General features: G+C 45.7%; 1 protein-coding gene across 4 annotated transcripts in view; it reads left to right on the top strand.

Moving 5' to 3' along the window:
* REPS1 (RALBP1 associated Eps domain containing 1) overlaps positions 1–16,091 on the top strand; it is a 150,464-nt gene that overhangs the window by 102,449 nt on the left and 31,924 nt on the right. For all 4 annotated transcript variants that reach the window (XM_068231680.1, XM_068231681.1, XM_068231682.1 and 1 more), the window contains 5 exons: positions 1,290–1,379; positions 4,801–4,873; positions 6,195–6,313; positions 15,257–15,321; positions 15,422–15,601. In XM_068231680.1, the coding sequence (XP_068087781.1) occupies positions 1,290–1,379; positions 4,801–4,873; positions 6,195–6,313; positions 15,257–15,321; positions 15,422–15,601 (527 nt within the window). The remainder of the gene's footprint in view (positions 1–1,289; positions 1,380–4,800; positions 4,874–6,194; positions 6,314–15,256; positions 15,322–15,421; positions 15,602–16,091) is intronic.

The raw sequence follows: 16,091 nt of genomic DNA, 5'->3' as shown, positions 1-16,091 counted from the left end.
GTGAAATGACTGAAAACCGTATACAAAGAGATAAGCATTCAAATGTATACACCAGTACTTAACAGCACTTCCAAAGCAATTCCTATCTCAATTGAAAAAACATGTTAATCGATAGTGTTCCTTTAACTCGTCTCGATTACACTTCTTAAGCTTCTTGTCTGAAAACTTGCTTTTAGCTGTGACATGCAGGGAGGAATCGGTGCCTGTCTATTTTACTGAATTTTTTTTTTTTTGCTCTGGCATGCTAATAGTACTTATAGTAAAACTGTTCTCGAGGGCCCATTTGCAGTGAAAGTGGTAACCCTTAAAGGACAACTGAAGTGAGATGAATATGGAGGCTGCCATATTTATTTCCTTAAAAACAATACCAGTTGCCTGGCTGTCCTGCTTATCTATTCAACTGCACTAGTGCCAGAATAACAGAAACAAGCATGCAGCTAATCTGTTCAGGTATGACAATAATGTCCGAAACCCCTAATCTGCTGCATGCTTTGTTCAGGGTTTATAGCTAAAAGTAGAGGCAGAGGATCAGCAGTATTGCTTAAAGGGACACTTAAGTCAAACAAAAAAAATGAGTTTTACTCACCTAGGGTTTCCAATAGCCCCCTGCAGCTGTCCGGTACCCTCGCCGTCTCCCTCCGATCCTCCTGGCCCCGCCGGCAGCCACTTCCTGTTTCGGTGACAGGAGCTGACAGGCTGGGGACGCGAGTGATTCTTCGCGTTCCCAGACATATTAGCACCCTCTATGCTGCTATATGGTATATGATATATGCTATAGCAGCATAGAGGGCGCTATCGTGGCCAGGAACGCGAAGAATCACTCGCGTCTCCAGCCTGTCAGCTCCTGTCACCGAAACAGGAAGTGGCTGCCGGCGGGGCCAGGAAGATCGGAGGGAGATGGCGAGGGCACCGGACAGCTGCAGGAGGCTATTGGAAGCCCCAGGTGAGTAAAACTCATTTTTTTTTGTTTGACTTGAGTGTCCCTTTAAAAGGAGACAAATATGGCAGCCTCCATATCCCTCTCACTTCAGTTGCCCTTTTAATTAGCATTGCTGCGCATGATTCAGACGTGTCAGCCCAATATGTTAGGCACTTAGAGTGGTGTAGGTGCCCTACACTTCCATGTAATTCCTGGATTCCTTTTGATAATTTTTCACAGACATAGTTGCTAATTTGCCTTTTTAGGTTTTACCCTATTGTCTGTGGTGAAAAAACAGTTTTGTTGTGATGAAGGGAGAACGGCCTATATACATACATGTAGTGTCTGACTCACCAAACCTATTTTCCAGATGCTGGCAATCCTACAAGCCCTTTGCACGTAAAGCCACAAGAGCTCCCAGAGGAAAGCTCTGTCAAGTTTGTTGCTGGAAATCCTGTCTGTAAGTAAAAAAAAAGCACAAGTATTGGCATGGATTTTAATATTGCATTTTTTTTAGTCCATGATTCATATGGTGCATGTCGTAATGTCCTGTAGTCCTTCAAAATAGTGCAAAACAGTATGCTTGGCTCTATAGTTTTTGTCCCTCAAGAGTCCACCAAGCAATGCTTAAAGAGTTAGGAGCCTCCGGATCCTAATGAGGCTTCCCACGCCGTCCTCTGTCCCACGGGGGTCTCTCTGCAGCCCTCCGAACAGTCGGCGACAGACCCGACTGTCAGTTCAATATTTACCTTTGCTGGTTCCAACGGGGGCACTGTGGCTGCTCTCGGCTCCGAACTACACGGAAATACCCGATCTCAGTCGGGTCCGCTCTGCTGCGCAGGCGCCGGAAACTTGCGCCTGCGCAGTAGAGCAGACCCGACAGCGATCGGGTATTTCCATGTAGTTCGGAGCCGACAGCCATCAGAGCGCCTGCGCAGGACCCGGGAAGGTAAATATTGACGTCATCTTGTACGGAGGGCAGGCAGCGAGACCCCCGTGGGACAGAGGACGGCGTGGGAAGCCTCATTAGGATCCGGAGGCTTCCCCCACCCGAGGTGAGTACCCCCCAGGGGATCTTTTGACGTTACAGATCCTCTTTAAAGGTAACCTTAAGTCATACAAAAAAATGACTTTTACTCACGGCGAAACCGGAAGTGGTAGCCGGCGAGGACGGGAGGATTTCCGAGACACGGCGAGGGTACCGATCGGCTGCAGGGAGCTGAGCGAAGCCCCAGGTGAGTAAAAGTCATTTTTTTTTTTTTGTATGACTTAAAGGAATACTGTAGGGGGATCGGGAGAAAATTAGTTGATCTTACCCGGGGCTTTTAATGGCCCCCCGCAGACATCCTGCGCCCGCGCAGCCACTCACCGATGCTCCGGCCCCGCCCCCGGTTCACTTCTGGAATTTCAGACTTTAAAGTCTGAAAACCACTGCGCCTGCGTTGCCGTGTCCTCGATCTCACTAATGTCACCAGGAGTGTACTGCGTAGGCCCAGTATAGTCTGGGCATGCGCAGTATGCTCCTGGTTACAACAATGGAAGCGAGGACACGGCAATGCAGGCGCAGTGGTTTTCAGACTTTAAAGTCTGAAATTCCAGAAGTGAACCGGAGGCGGGGCCGGAGCATCGGTGAGTCGCAGGGGCGCAGGATGTCTGTGGGGAACCATTAGAGGCCCCGGGTAAGTTCAACTCATTTTCCCCCGACACCCCCCCCCCCCCCCCCCCCCCACAGTATCCCTTTAAGGTTACCTTTAAAATGAACCTTCTACTGACACTTAACCTCCTTGCCGTTCTGATTCTTTCCAGATTTTAGGGTCTAAAAGAGGTGCAATTTTTTTCCACTCTTTCAGACCCTAAAACCTGAAAAAAAATCATTCTGGCAGGGAGATCTGCAGCAGAATAAAAAATGTACCTTCCTGGGCTCCAGCGCTGCAGTTTTCACTTTGACCACAAGATGGCGCTAATATACAAATCAACGAACTTCTCTATATTTCTCTGATATAGAGAAGTTCGTTTTAAATATTAGCCCCGCCCCCGATGGCGTCACGCCGCCGCTCCGATTGGCTGCCGGGTCCCCGGAAGAATAGCGGGGACATGGGGATCCCGGCGGCCAGGGAAAGACCCCACACTGCCGGGGAGAGAGGCTGGAGTCCCGCTGCGCAGCGCGATCGTCCGCGGGACTCCAAAACTGAAGGTAAAGCGCTGCACTGCCTACCCTGACCTGAGCTTGGGATCACCGCTAACGGCTTCTTTTTTCTACCCCGAGCTCAGGGAAAACTGGCAAGGAGGTTAAAGAAAATCTGTACTCTAAAATCCTTACGATAAAAAGCATACCATTCTATTAATTATGTTCTCCTGGGCCCCTCTGTGTTATTTCTGCCACTCCTTGCTGCAATCCTGGCTTGTATTTGCCAGTTTTAGGCAGTGTTTACAAACAAGACATGGCATGTGATAGGCTGAGAGGAGCTCAGTCGGAGACTCGCACAGAGCCTGCAGGAAGCGTGGTGTATAGCTTCTGCCTATAACAAGCAGAGCAGCACATTCTTGCCTGAGCCCAACAAAGCCGTCAGAGGAAAGATTAGATTATATAACAGAGATAATACAGCCACTGTGCAACTAGGAAAGGCTGCAGTAAGACAGACCACATTAGAACAGGTATAGGAACTTATAGGATAGAAGAAATAAGGCTGAAAATTTTGTTACAGAGTCTCTTTAAGATTAATATGCTTATGGTGCAGTGGATGCCTCCATCACCTCACCTCTCCACAGCTCTCACAGAGGCCCCAGACAGACAGCTGGTCCTGCAAAATGATCCTCCCCATTTAACATGCTCATTGTGAACTCAGGAGTGTTACAGCTACTGATTTTAAACTGAGAAGGAATTTCAGAGAAGGCTTTTTTCCTGCAATAAATTTCCTTTCCCTGCAAAATTCTGAGACTACGGTTGATACATAAAAAGAAAACACTTTTAGAGCACCAGCTGTCAGGCAAGTACTGTATTTTTCGGACTATAAGACGCACCCAGGTTTAGAGGTCAAACACCAGGGGAAATACGGTATATATATTTAACCTGGTGTGTCTATGGTCCAGGGGGATCTTGTAGATGGTTTTCCCCAATTATTTTGTCCCCATGCATTCTCCTGTGTCCTCGGTGTACTATCTGCCCCCCTGTCTCCCCTCTGGCTGGTGTCCCCTGTCTCCTTCTGTATCTCACATCCTGCCCTGTGTCCTCTCTAGCCCCCTGTGCCCTTCTGTGTCCCAGCTGCCCCCCTGTGCCAGAGAGGTACCGGGAGCAGCTGGGACACAGGATGGAACAGGGCCAGCGAGACACAGGGGACACCAGCTAGAGGGGAGACAGGAGGACACCAGAGACACAGGGCTGCAATGGAAGGCTGAGGGGTTTTTTTTAAGCCTCATCTACAAGCGTAGATGAGGCACCGATGTGTGTTATCAATCGAGCCGCTTATGCGGCTCGATTGATAATATCCGACAGCTCGGATCTTGCTACCGCAGATTCCCTGCTCGTTCCCCGCGAGGGGACAATGGCAGGGAATCGAGCGGAAGATGCGCGACGCGGGGACAAGCGGGTATCGAATCCGGCGAGTGGGGACGCGGAAGAGGCGATTCGGCGGCTAATCGAGCCGCCAGATCGGAGCCTCATCTACACGTGTAGATGAGGCTTTATGGAGGACATCTTCGGACCATAAGACACACTGACTTTTTATCCCTACTTTTGGAGGGGAAAAAGTCTTCTGGTCCAAAAAATGCGGAAAATCTATTTGAAAACAAAAAGTAGGGGGGTACCAATATGCTGGACTGCATCTGTAGACTTTTTTATATTTGCCATTAAGACTTATTTAATGTTTTTAATCTTATTGCAGCTGATGGATACAGCAGTTCAGACTCCTTTAACTCTGATCCAGAAGAGATTGGCAATGTAGTTACAAGACAGAGGTAGCTATCAGTGGGTTAATGTTTTATGACATTGTGTTTTGTGCACAAAGAGATGTTTCAGATAAAACGTTCATTTCATGTGCTTGAATTTCCTACATGTACACGATTGCTATAAACCCTGCAATGACTGGAATGCTGTCAATGTGTAATGCACTTCAAGCATAAAATCTTATTTAGCCTTTTAAACGCTTTGAGAAATATTGTGTTACTGCCAGTCGCTATCTGCCTCTTTCTTCTGGTAACGCAAGTACATTTCCATATATGAAGCAACCATGCCTTAACATTATATTGCCTCACAATTATATACTGCCTATCTATACTAAGGATATGACCAAGGACTTTTCAGTGGTAAATATGCATGTAATGGCAGCTATCACTTAACCATCACTAGAAACATTGCAGAAGTTAAAAGAAAGTCCCTGAATTTGTAGTCAGTAAACAGGTGTTGCCTCACAGTCAGATGTTGACATGATTTCCCTACCTGTGTCCTATCGGATATTCAACCAACGCCCTATTATACTGTGGTTTCTCTAGCAACCTGGCTCTTTTAAAGGCTGTTCCACCTACTCTGTAATTTAACCAGATGACTTGATTAATACAAAGGAGCGTTGTGCAGTTTGTAAATCCTTCAGCCCCTTCAGCGCTGTTAATTGTTTGACTGGCATTGATACCATTTATAGGAGAAGAACCGTTTTTCAGCCTATTTGAGAATTTGTTTGGAACATGTAAAATTGCTTGGAAGGAAATCTGAAGAGCTGATTGGAATGGTTAGTTCCTATAGACTATAGGAATCCTCATATCTGATACACATTTATAACCTCATCACAGTTTACTTAGAAGCTTCAGATCAATTCCCTGGAATCTAATCAGGGTGGTTTTAATCCCCCATTTTCCAGGTTGAGTGGACCTTTATAGTATCGGACAAAATATAAGCTGTGATGCAACAAGGCAACAGCCTCTAGCTGATACTGGATATTGAGGTGCAATTATCATTTATTATGTTAAATATAAAATTGACAGCTAGTTTTTACACACAGGTTGCTGCACTTGGAAAAGAATTTAAGATATAACTATCATATACTATATAATTCTTTGATGATCAAGAATTTACTATTCGATCTTACTGTATTAACAAAGTCAAGTTATGATTGTATGCTTATATTTAATGTTAAAACTATATTAATAGCAAATGTCACTAATATGACTTAATAATTTTAAAATTTGATAAAAATTATTGAAACCGGAATGGTTAGTTCCTGGTGTACTGAATGTGTTACTAAATGTTAGATCTATACCTGATATACTGTTGCTTATATTTTAGGTCGCAGTCAGGAGCATCTCCGGACAATGCAGCACCACCTCCTCCTCCACCAAGGCCCCATGCCTCACATTCACGCTCCTCTTCCCTAGACATGAACAGGACGTTTGGAAGCGCAGCAGGTGAGGAGACTGCCTGCTCCATTCAGCTCGTATTTCGCTTTTCTAAATCAGTGTCACAGTAATGCATTACAGTGTGTGCTATTGTACCCGTCACTCATCTTCCTGAGCTAAGCATCATCTTTTTACAGTAAAAACCTCTAAACCTAGTCAGTAAGCTGTGCTGCACACTGTCCAGTACAAATAGCCATGGTGTTTGCTTATTTGCTTGTTGTTACCATTAAGTGTATTTCAGTGGTGTTCTTTGGGGGGGGGGGGGTTTCTATTAAATGTTTAATTTGTTATAGTTTGTGGATGAATGGGTATCCTGTACATATAAATTATAAAACCTTTAATTTATTATCCGACTGAAGGGATTATGTGTATAAGTTTTACACTGTTCTTGTGGTTTGCTACGTTAAGGACCACTATTGTGAAAAAAGTAGGCAGTTAACATCTGACAGAACAGACCGGTTTTGGGCCAGTCCATCTCCTCATGTGGATTCTCAGTTTTCTTTGTTTTCAACAGCATTCCCTGAACAGCAGTTTAACTGCCAAAATAGTAAGATTCCAGCCAGCCTCCCTAATCACTTGCACTCTATTTTGTCAGGTAGACTTTTCAACAGCATTTTAAGCTCCACTCAGCGCAGGATCCTAATGTTAAAGAGAAACTCCGACCAAGAATTGAACTTTATCCCAATCAGTAGCTGATACCCCTTGTACATGAGAAATCTATTCCTTTTCACAAACAGACCATCAGGGGGGGCTGTATGGCTGATATTGCGGTGAAACCCCTCCCACAAAAATTCTGAGTACGTACTCCTGGCAGTTTCCTGTCTGTGAACCTTGCTGCATTGTGGGAAATAGCTGTTTACAGCTGTTTCGAACTGCCAAAAAACATGCAGCAGCTACATCACCTGCCAACAGTAAAAATGTCACCATGTAATAAATCTCAGAATGTAAATCAGGGATTTAAAAGATTTTACAATGGGCAAACACTGACTAAATCATTTGTACATAATTATTGTAAAAATGAATGCAGGAGAACAGAGGCGCCAGAAGGATAAAAGGAAGCTAAATGAGCTTAACCTCCTGGGCAATAATCCCGAGCTGAGCTCGGGGTATGTCGCGCAGGAGGGTTTCTCAGGCCCTGGTGGGCCGATTTGCATAATTTTTGCACTTTGCTAGCTGCGTGTGACTTCCGATCTCCGCCGCTACCCGCCGTGCCGCGCAGCACCCCTCCGGAGGCAATCGGAGGGGGTGGGTGGATGCCGCTGAACAGCGGCTATCATGTAGCCAGCGCTAAGCTAGCTACATGATTTAAAAAAAAAAAAAATGTAAAAAAAGTGCTGCGCCCCCTCCTGGGTGATGTAGTTGTATCGCCCAGAGGGTTAAAAACCCAAATTCTTGGTAAATAGAGGTGGTAGTGGTGGACTTGCCTCCTCCAAGTAGACACACAACGACTGTAGTAAAGACAGTCAATATATTTTGTTTATGAAATCCAAATATGCAACGCGTTTCGCAGGTTTGATCCCGCCTCATCAGGCAATAACAACGGAGCAATAGCATATGTGGTCAGTAGAAGAGCCAGGCACCTCTGTCTGGCTCTTCTACTGACCACATATGCTAATGCTCCTGATATATTGACTGTCTTTACTACAGTCGTAGTGTGTCTACTTGGAGGAGGTAAGTCCACCACTACCTCTATTTATCAAGCATTTGGTTTTTTTAAGCTCATTTAGCTTCCTTTTATCCTTTTGGCGCCTCTGTACTCCTGCATAATATTGAGTCCACCCTGGGTGGAGGGTTGAACCCCCTTTTTCTCGTCTACAGAGAGCGACTTCTTATTCCTGAGTGGGGTCAGGAAAATCTTCCCACCTGCTTTTACAGTGGTTGCCTAATGGTAACCCTGGTTTGTGAATATTAATATTTACTCTATCTAGTAACCATTTACTAGTACATATTACACTATTGATGCTCTTGGTGTTCCTTGTTTTTATTGTAAAAATGAAGCACTTTTTTATTACATTATTTTCACTGGAGTTCCTCTTTAAGAATAGAATCCACTTCCACCTGTTGAGAAAAGCTGATCTGTTTGTTGCATTGCAGTAAACTGAATACAGAGTCTTGCTGCTTTTTCTGGAACTGCTGGAAAAATGTACACCCGTGAGAACAGACACTGTCTGTTCTCAATAGGCTGGTCGCCACGTCCACTTCGCCTGCTTCCAATGCTGCTGACTCCTCCAATCGGCCCCAGGGCCACCATTGCTATCCCCCCTTTTAAAAAATATATATGTTATTTTTACCTTTTTGGCAATTTTTTTTCCAAATCTGGAACCAGAATGCACACAATGAAATTATATTAACTTAACCTGTACTGATTGAGGTTTAATGATTGTGATTCAGTAAGTCATTTAGTTCTGAAGATAATGACAGCCAACATAGTGACAAGATGATTCATTTTGTGTATCAGAGTATTGCAGCAATACATATACCTAATGTGTAAACTATAAAGGATGAATGAACCAGCCACTGTCGAAACCATGACTGGACTGCACAGTTTACCTATTCTCAAAGTGAACCTATGCCCAACTGCCTGTGTAATACCTGTGATGGTCCTGAGTCACAATAACACCTACCTCTTCCCTCCTCACTTAGCTGCCTCTAGCTAAATGTCACTATCTCTAAAGGCCCATACCCACGGCACGATATTTCCAGCGATGGTACCCGACATTGGGCAACATCGCTTAACAAAAGCATGTTAAACTATGTTGCCTCCCCCTGAGCGGCAGTTGCACATCATTATGCGACGGACTCGGCGGATCGGATCTTTAAGATCCCGATGACTAAGCGCAAAGTACCGTGATCACTTACTTCTGTTTGTTCTCGTCGTGTAGCATTACGTGACATCACAAGCCGGAAGAGGCGTTGCTTGACCCCCATCATCAAGGGAACATCGCTGGACTCGTCGGTTGTTGAGTACGTAGCTTAAAGGAATACTGTAGGGGGCTAGGTGGAAAAAAAGAGTTGAACTAACCTGGGGCTTTTAATGGTCCCCCGCACACGTCCTGTGCCCACACAGCCACTCACCGATGCTCCGGTCACTGCCGCCGGTTAACTTCCGGAATTTGCGACTTAACCACTTAAGGACTGCAGTCATAAAACCCCTTAAAGAGGATCTGTAACGTCAAAACGTCCCCTGGGGGGTACTCACCTCGCGTGGCGGAAGCAAGTTTCCGGCGCCTGCGCAGTAGAGCGTACCCGACTGAGATCGGGTATTTCCGTCTACTTTGGAGCAGAGAGCAGCCACAGCGCCCCCGCTGGAGCCAGCAAAGGTAAATATTGAATTTACAGTCGGGTCTGTCGCCGACTGTTCGGAGGGCTGCAGCGAGACCCCCGTGGGACAGAGGACGGCGTGGGAAGCCTCATTAGGATCCGGAGGCTTCCCCCACCCGAGGTGAGTACCCCCCAGGGGATGTTTCTGATGTTACAGATTCTCTTTAACCTGCCTGGCGTTCTATTAAGATCGCCAGGCAGGCTGCGGGAGGGTTTTTTTTGAATAAAAAAAAAACTATTTCATGCAGCCAACTGAAAGTTGGCTGCATGAAAGCCCACTAGAGGGCGCTCCGGAGGCGTTCTTCCGATCGCCTCCGGCGCCCAGAATAAACAAGGAAGGCCGCAATGAGCGGCCTTCCTTGTTTTGCTTATATCGTCGCCATAGCGACGAGCGGAGTGACGTCATCGACGTCAGCCGACGTCCTGACGTCAGCCGCCTCCGATCCAGCCCTTAGCGCTGGCCGGAACTTTTTGTTCCGGCTACGCTGGGCTCAGGCGGCTGGGGGGACCCTCTTTCGCCGCTGCTCGCGGCGAATCGCCGCAGAGCGGCGGCGATCAGGCAGCACACGCGGCTGGCAAAGTGCCGGCTGCGTGTGCTGCACTTTATTTGAGCCAAATCGGCCCAGCAGGGCCTGAGCGGCAGGCTCCGGCGGTACTGGACGAGCTGAGCTCGTCCAGACCGCCCAGCAGGTTAAGGACCAGAGCCTTTTTTTTACCATTCAGACCACTGCAGCTTTAACGGTTTATTGCTCGGTCATACAACCTACCACCTAAATGAATTTTACCTCCTTTTCTTGTCACTAATACAGCTTTCTTTTGGTGCTATTTGATTGCTGCTGCGATTTTTTGTTTTTATTATAGTCATCAAAAAAGACATGAATTTTGTCAAAAAAAGACTTTTTTAACTTTCTGTGCTGACATTTTTCAAATAAAGTAAAATTTCCTATACATTTGAGCGCGAAAGTTTTTCTGCTACATGTCTTTGATAATAATAAACAGTTCAGTGTATATTTATTGGTTTGGGTAAAAGTTATAGCGTTTACAAACTATGGTGCAAAAAGTAAATTTTCCCATTTTCAAGCATCTCTGACTATTCTGACCACCTGTCATGTTTCATGAGGGGCTAAAATTCCAGGATAGTATAAATACCCCCCAAATGACCCCATTTTGGAAAGAAGACATCCCAAAGTATTCACTGAGAGGCATGGTGAGTTCATAGAAGATTTTATTTTTTGTCACAAGTTAGCGGAAAATGACACTTTGTGACAAAAAAAAAAGTTTCCATTTCTTCTAACTTGCAACAAAAAAAAAATGAAATCTGCCACAGACTCACTATGCTCCTCTCTGAATACCATGAAGTGTCTACTTTCCAAAATGGCATCATTTGTGGGGTGTGTTTACTGTCCTGGCATTTTGGGGGTTGCTAAATTGTAAGCACCCCTGTAAAGCCTAAAGGTGCTCATTGAACTTAGGGCCTCTTAGCAGTTAGGCTGCAAAAAAGTGCCACACATGTGGTATTACCGTACTCAGGAGAAGTAGCATAATGTGTTTTGGGGTGTATTTTTACACATACCCATGCGGGGTGGGAGAAATATCTCTGTACATGACAATTTTTTTATTTTATTTTTTATACACAATTCTCCATTTACAGAGATATTTCTCCCACTCGGCATGGGTATGTGTAAAAATACACCCCAAAACACATTATACTACTTCTCCTGAGTACGGCGATACCACATGTGTGGCACTTTTTTGCACCCTAACTGCGGTAAGGGGCCCAAAGTCCAATGAGTACCTTTAGGATTTCACAGGTCATTTTGCAACATTTGGTTTCAAGACTACTCCTCACGGTTTAGGGCCCCTAAAATGCCAGGGCAGTATAGGAACCCCACAAATGACCCCATTTAAGAAAGAAGACACCCCAAGGTATTCCGTTAGGAGTATGGTGAGTTCATAGAAGATTTTATTCTTTGTCACAAGTAAGCGGAAATTGATTTTATTCACAAAGTGTCATTTTCCGCTAACTTGTGACAAAAAATAAAATCTTCTATGAACTCACCATACTCCTAACGGAATACCTTTGGGTGTCTTCTTTCTAAAATGGGGTCATTTGTGGGGTGCCTATACTGCCCTGGCATTTTAGGGGCCCTAAACCGTGAGGAGTAGTCTTGAAACCAAATGTTGCAAAATGACCTGTGAAATCCTAAAGGTACTCATTGGACTTTGGGCCCCTTAGCGCAGTTAGGCTGCAAAAAAGTGCCACACGTGGTACCGCTGTACTCAGGAGAAGTAGTATAATGTGTTTTGTGGTGTATTTTTACACATACCCATGCTGGGTGGGAGAAATATCTCTGTAAAAAACATCAAAAAATTGTCATTTACACACAATTGTCCATTTACAGAGAGATTTCTCCCACCCAGCATGGGTATGTGTAAAAATACACCCCAAAACACATTATACTACTTCTTCTGAGTACGGCGATACCATGTGTGACACTTTTTTGCAACCTAGGTGCGCTAAGGGGGCCTAAAGTCCTATTCACAGGTCATTTTGAGGCATTTGGATTCTAGACTACTCCTCACGGTTTAGGGCCCCTAAAATGCCAGGGCAGTATAGGAACCCCACAAGTGACCCCATTTTAGAAAGAAGACACCCAAGGTATTCTGTTAGGAGTATGGTGAGTTCATAGATTTTTTTTTTTTTGTCACAAGTTAGCGGAAATTGACACTTTTGAAAAAAAAAAACAATACAAATCAATTTCCGCTAACTTGTGACAAAAAATAAAATCTTCTATGAACTCGTCATACACCTAACAGAATACCTTGGGGTGTCTTCTTTCTAAAATGGGGTCTCCTGTGGGGTTCCTATACTGCCCTGGCATTTTAGGGGCCCTAAACCGTGAGGAGTAGTCTTGAACCCAAATGTCTCAAAATGACCTGTGAAATCCTAAAGCTACTCATTGGACTTTGGGCCCCTTAGCACAGTTAGGCTGCAAAAAAGTGCCACACATGTGGTATTGCCGTACTCGGGAGAAGTAGTATAATGTGTTTTGTGGTGTATTTATACATATACCCATGCTGGGTGGGAGAAATATCTCTGTAAATGACAAATTTTAGATTTTTTTTTTACACACAATTGTCCATTTACAGAGAGATTTCTCCCACCCAGCATGGGTATGTGTAAAAATACACCCCAAAACACATTATACTACTTCTCCTGAGTACGGTGATACATGTGACACTTTTTTGCAGCCTAGGTGCGCTGAGGGGTCCAACGTCCTATTCACAGGTCATTTTGAGGCATTTGTTTTCTAGACTACTCCTCACGGTTTAGGGCCCATAAAATGCCAGAGCAGTATAGGAACGCCACAAGTGACCCCATTTTAGAAAGAAAACACCCCAAGGTATTCCGTTAGGTGTATGGTGAGTTCATAGAAGATTTTATTTTTTGTCACAAGTTAGTGAAAAATGAAACTTTGTGAAAAAACAATAAAAATCAATTTCCGCTAACTTTTGACAAAAAATAAAATCTATGAACGCTTCATACGCCTAACAGAATACCTTGGGGTGTCTTTTTTTCTAAAAAGGGGTCACTTGTGGAGTTCCTATACTGCCCTGGCATTTTACGGGCCCAAAACCGTGAGTAGTCTGGAAACCAAATGTCTCAAAATGACTGTTCAGGGGTATAAGCATCTGCAAATTTTGATGGCAGGTGGTCTATGAGGGGGGAATTTTGTGGAACCGGTCATAAGCAGGGTGGCCTCTTACATGACAGGTTGTATTGGGCCTGATCTGATGGATAGGTGGATAGGAGTGCTAGGGAGGTGACAGGAGGCGATTAATGGGTGTCTCAGGGTGGTTAGAGGGGAAAATAGATGCAATCAATGCACTGGGGAGGTGATCGGAAGGGGGCTTGAGGGGGATCTGAGGGTTTGGCTGAGTGATCAGGAGCCCACACGGGGCAAATTAGGGCCTGATTTGATGGGTAGGTGTGTTAGGGGGTGACAGGTGGTGACAGGAGGTGATTGATGGGTGTCTCAAGGTGTGATTAGTGGGGGGAATCGATGCAAGCAATGCACTGGCAAGGTGATCAGGGCTGGGGTCTGAGGGTGTGGGCAGGTGATGCCCTAGGGCCTAGGGGCAGATAGGGGTCTAATCTGATGGGTAGCAGTGACAGGGGGTGATTGATGGGTAATTAGTGGGCGTTTAAATGAGAGAACAGACGTAAACAGTGCACTTGGGAGGTGATCTGACGTCAGGTCAGCAGGCGATCTAATGGTGTGGGTGGGTGATCAGATTGTCCACAAGGGGCAGTTTAGGGGCTGATTGATGGGTGGCAGTGACAGGGGGTGAGTGATGGGTGATTGACAGGTGATCAAGGGGGATAGATGCATAAAGTACACGGGGGGGGGGGGGGGGGGGGTCTGGGGAGAATCTGAGGGGTCGGGGGGGTGATCAGAAGTCCCCAGGGGGCAGTTTAGGGACTTAAAAAAAAAAAAAATAGCGTTGACAGATAGTGACAGGGAGTGATTGATGGGTGATGAGGGGGGTGATTGGGTGCAAACAGTGGTCTGGGGGGTGGGCAGGGGGGGGGGGGTCTGAGGGGTGCTGTGGGCGATCAGGGGGCAGGGGGGGTTGCAGATCAGTGTGTTTGGGTACAGACTAGGGTGGCTGCAGCCTGCCCTGGTGGCCCCTCGGACACTGGGACCACCAGGGCAGGAGCCAGCCTGTATAATACGCTTTGTATACAATACAAAGCGTATTATACGCTTTGTATGCGGCAGATCGGGGGTTAACATCCTGCCGGCGCTTCCGTATGGCCGTCGGGATGACGTCGCGGGTGGGCGGAGCCTAATGCCGGCAGATGCGCGTGCATGATCCCTGGCCCGGAAGAGTCCCAGGACCCAACGCCAATGTGCGTTACGTGGTCCTGGGGCTGCCACTTTGCCGCCGCCAATGTGCAGTGGGCAGTCGGCAAGTGGTTAAGTATCGCAAACCCATTGCGCCTGCGCATCCTCGCTCACACTGACTTCAGCAGGAGTGAGGACGCCACTGCGCAGGTGCAGAAGTGAACCGGCGGCGACGACCGGAGCATCGGTGACTGGCTGCATGGGCACAGGATGTCTACAGGGGACCATTAAAAGCCCCAGGTAAGTTCAACTCGGCAGTCCTTTAATCAAGTGATAATGGCATAGACACCAGTTTAGTGACAGTTTTTCACTTCTAGTGAGAGAGAGAAAGGGGTTGGCATCATTTATGGCTCATATGTTATTGCATAATCTATTGCCAGCTGCGCAGATTCCTGTGTCATAGCATTCATACAGCATGTAAGATGGTGCTTACCAGGCTTTCAGTCTATTGTGGTTGCTTGGCTAATTCTACTCTGAGACTTGGTATGCAATGGCTATTGCTGATGACAAACTACCCTACTCAGCCACCTGCTTAGACTCAACTCCATCACATGTGCTCAGTGGCTGTTGTTGGTGATTCTGCAAAATAACTACTAACCTACTCAGCCTTGAATCTGTTGCATTCTTTATTAATTGTCAGCAGCTTGTTATTATAGAGTTCTGCAAGTTTTTCATCCGAGTTGCTATGAATGCAAAGTAATCATGCCCTTTGTAATGACAGGTCAGCCACAGACTGCAGCAGTTACACACCCTCCTGCTGTCCCTCCTCGCCCACTTCCTACTCAGGTAATCTCCATACTACAGAGCTGACTGCTGATCACATCACTGTGCATCATGCTGTTGCTTCGCAAATATATAATGACTGTGTTATTCTCCTAATTTCCAGACTTCGTGCTCACATGTGCACCGCGTGGATTCAGATGGCCTTGCACCTCTTTCCAGTACATCTCCTCAGCAAATTCCAGAACAACCAAACTTTGCAGACTTTAGCCAATTTGAAGCGTTTGCTTCTTGTGTTACAGAAAAACAAGCAGAAGACTCAGATAAACAGACTGAATCTGTTCAGGTTTGTGTTCGGTACTATCAGTAGAAGAAAAGGAAGAAAACAATTGCATGAATAGAAAAATCCCAGGTATTCTCTAACATTTTGGGGCCTTCCTACTGTTATCAGAGATAAAACCGCACCCCGTGTCCCTTACATATATTCCCTTCTTTCATCAAAATAAAGGTGTGCACTACAGACTATACTTACTATAGATGTGTTTCTCATGTCATCCTGCAAATGACTAACCAGTCAAGTGCTGTACTTTTAAGTAAAGGTACTGCCCCTTCCTTTTCAGCATCCAGTGACTGATCAGCTGACATTTTCACTCTTCTCAGACTTGTAGAAGACAAGTTTTTCTCGCAGCAGAGTTTCGGTTTACTCCCTAGCGGTGCATTTGTGTCTGGGATTATGAGTCAAAAGCGGTAAAAAAATGTTCAAGAATTTTCGGCCTCCAATTCTTAAGTCATAATTTACCAAAATATGACAGAATAAAAGCCTGGTAGACATTCTG

Source organism: Hyperolius riggenbachi, chromosome 4 (genome assembly GCF_040937935.1).
Source record: "Hyperolius riggenbachi isolate aHypRig1 chromosome 4, aHypRig1.pri, whole genome shotgun sequence".
In the NCBI taxonomy this organism is placed as follows: domain Eukaryota; kingdom Metazoa; phylum Chordata; class Amphibia; order Anura; family Hyperoliidae; genus Hyperolius; species Hyperolius riggenbachi.
This window is presented reverse-complemented; position numbering and strand designations above follow the sequence as displayed.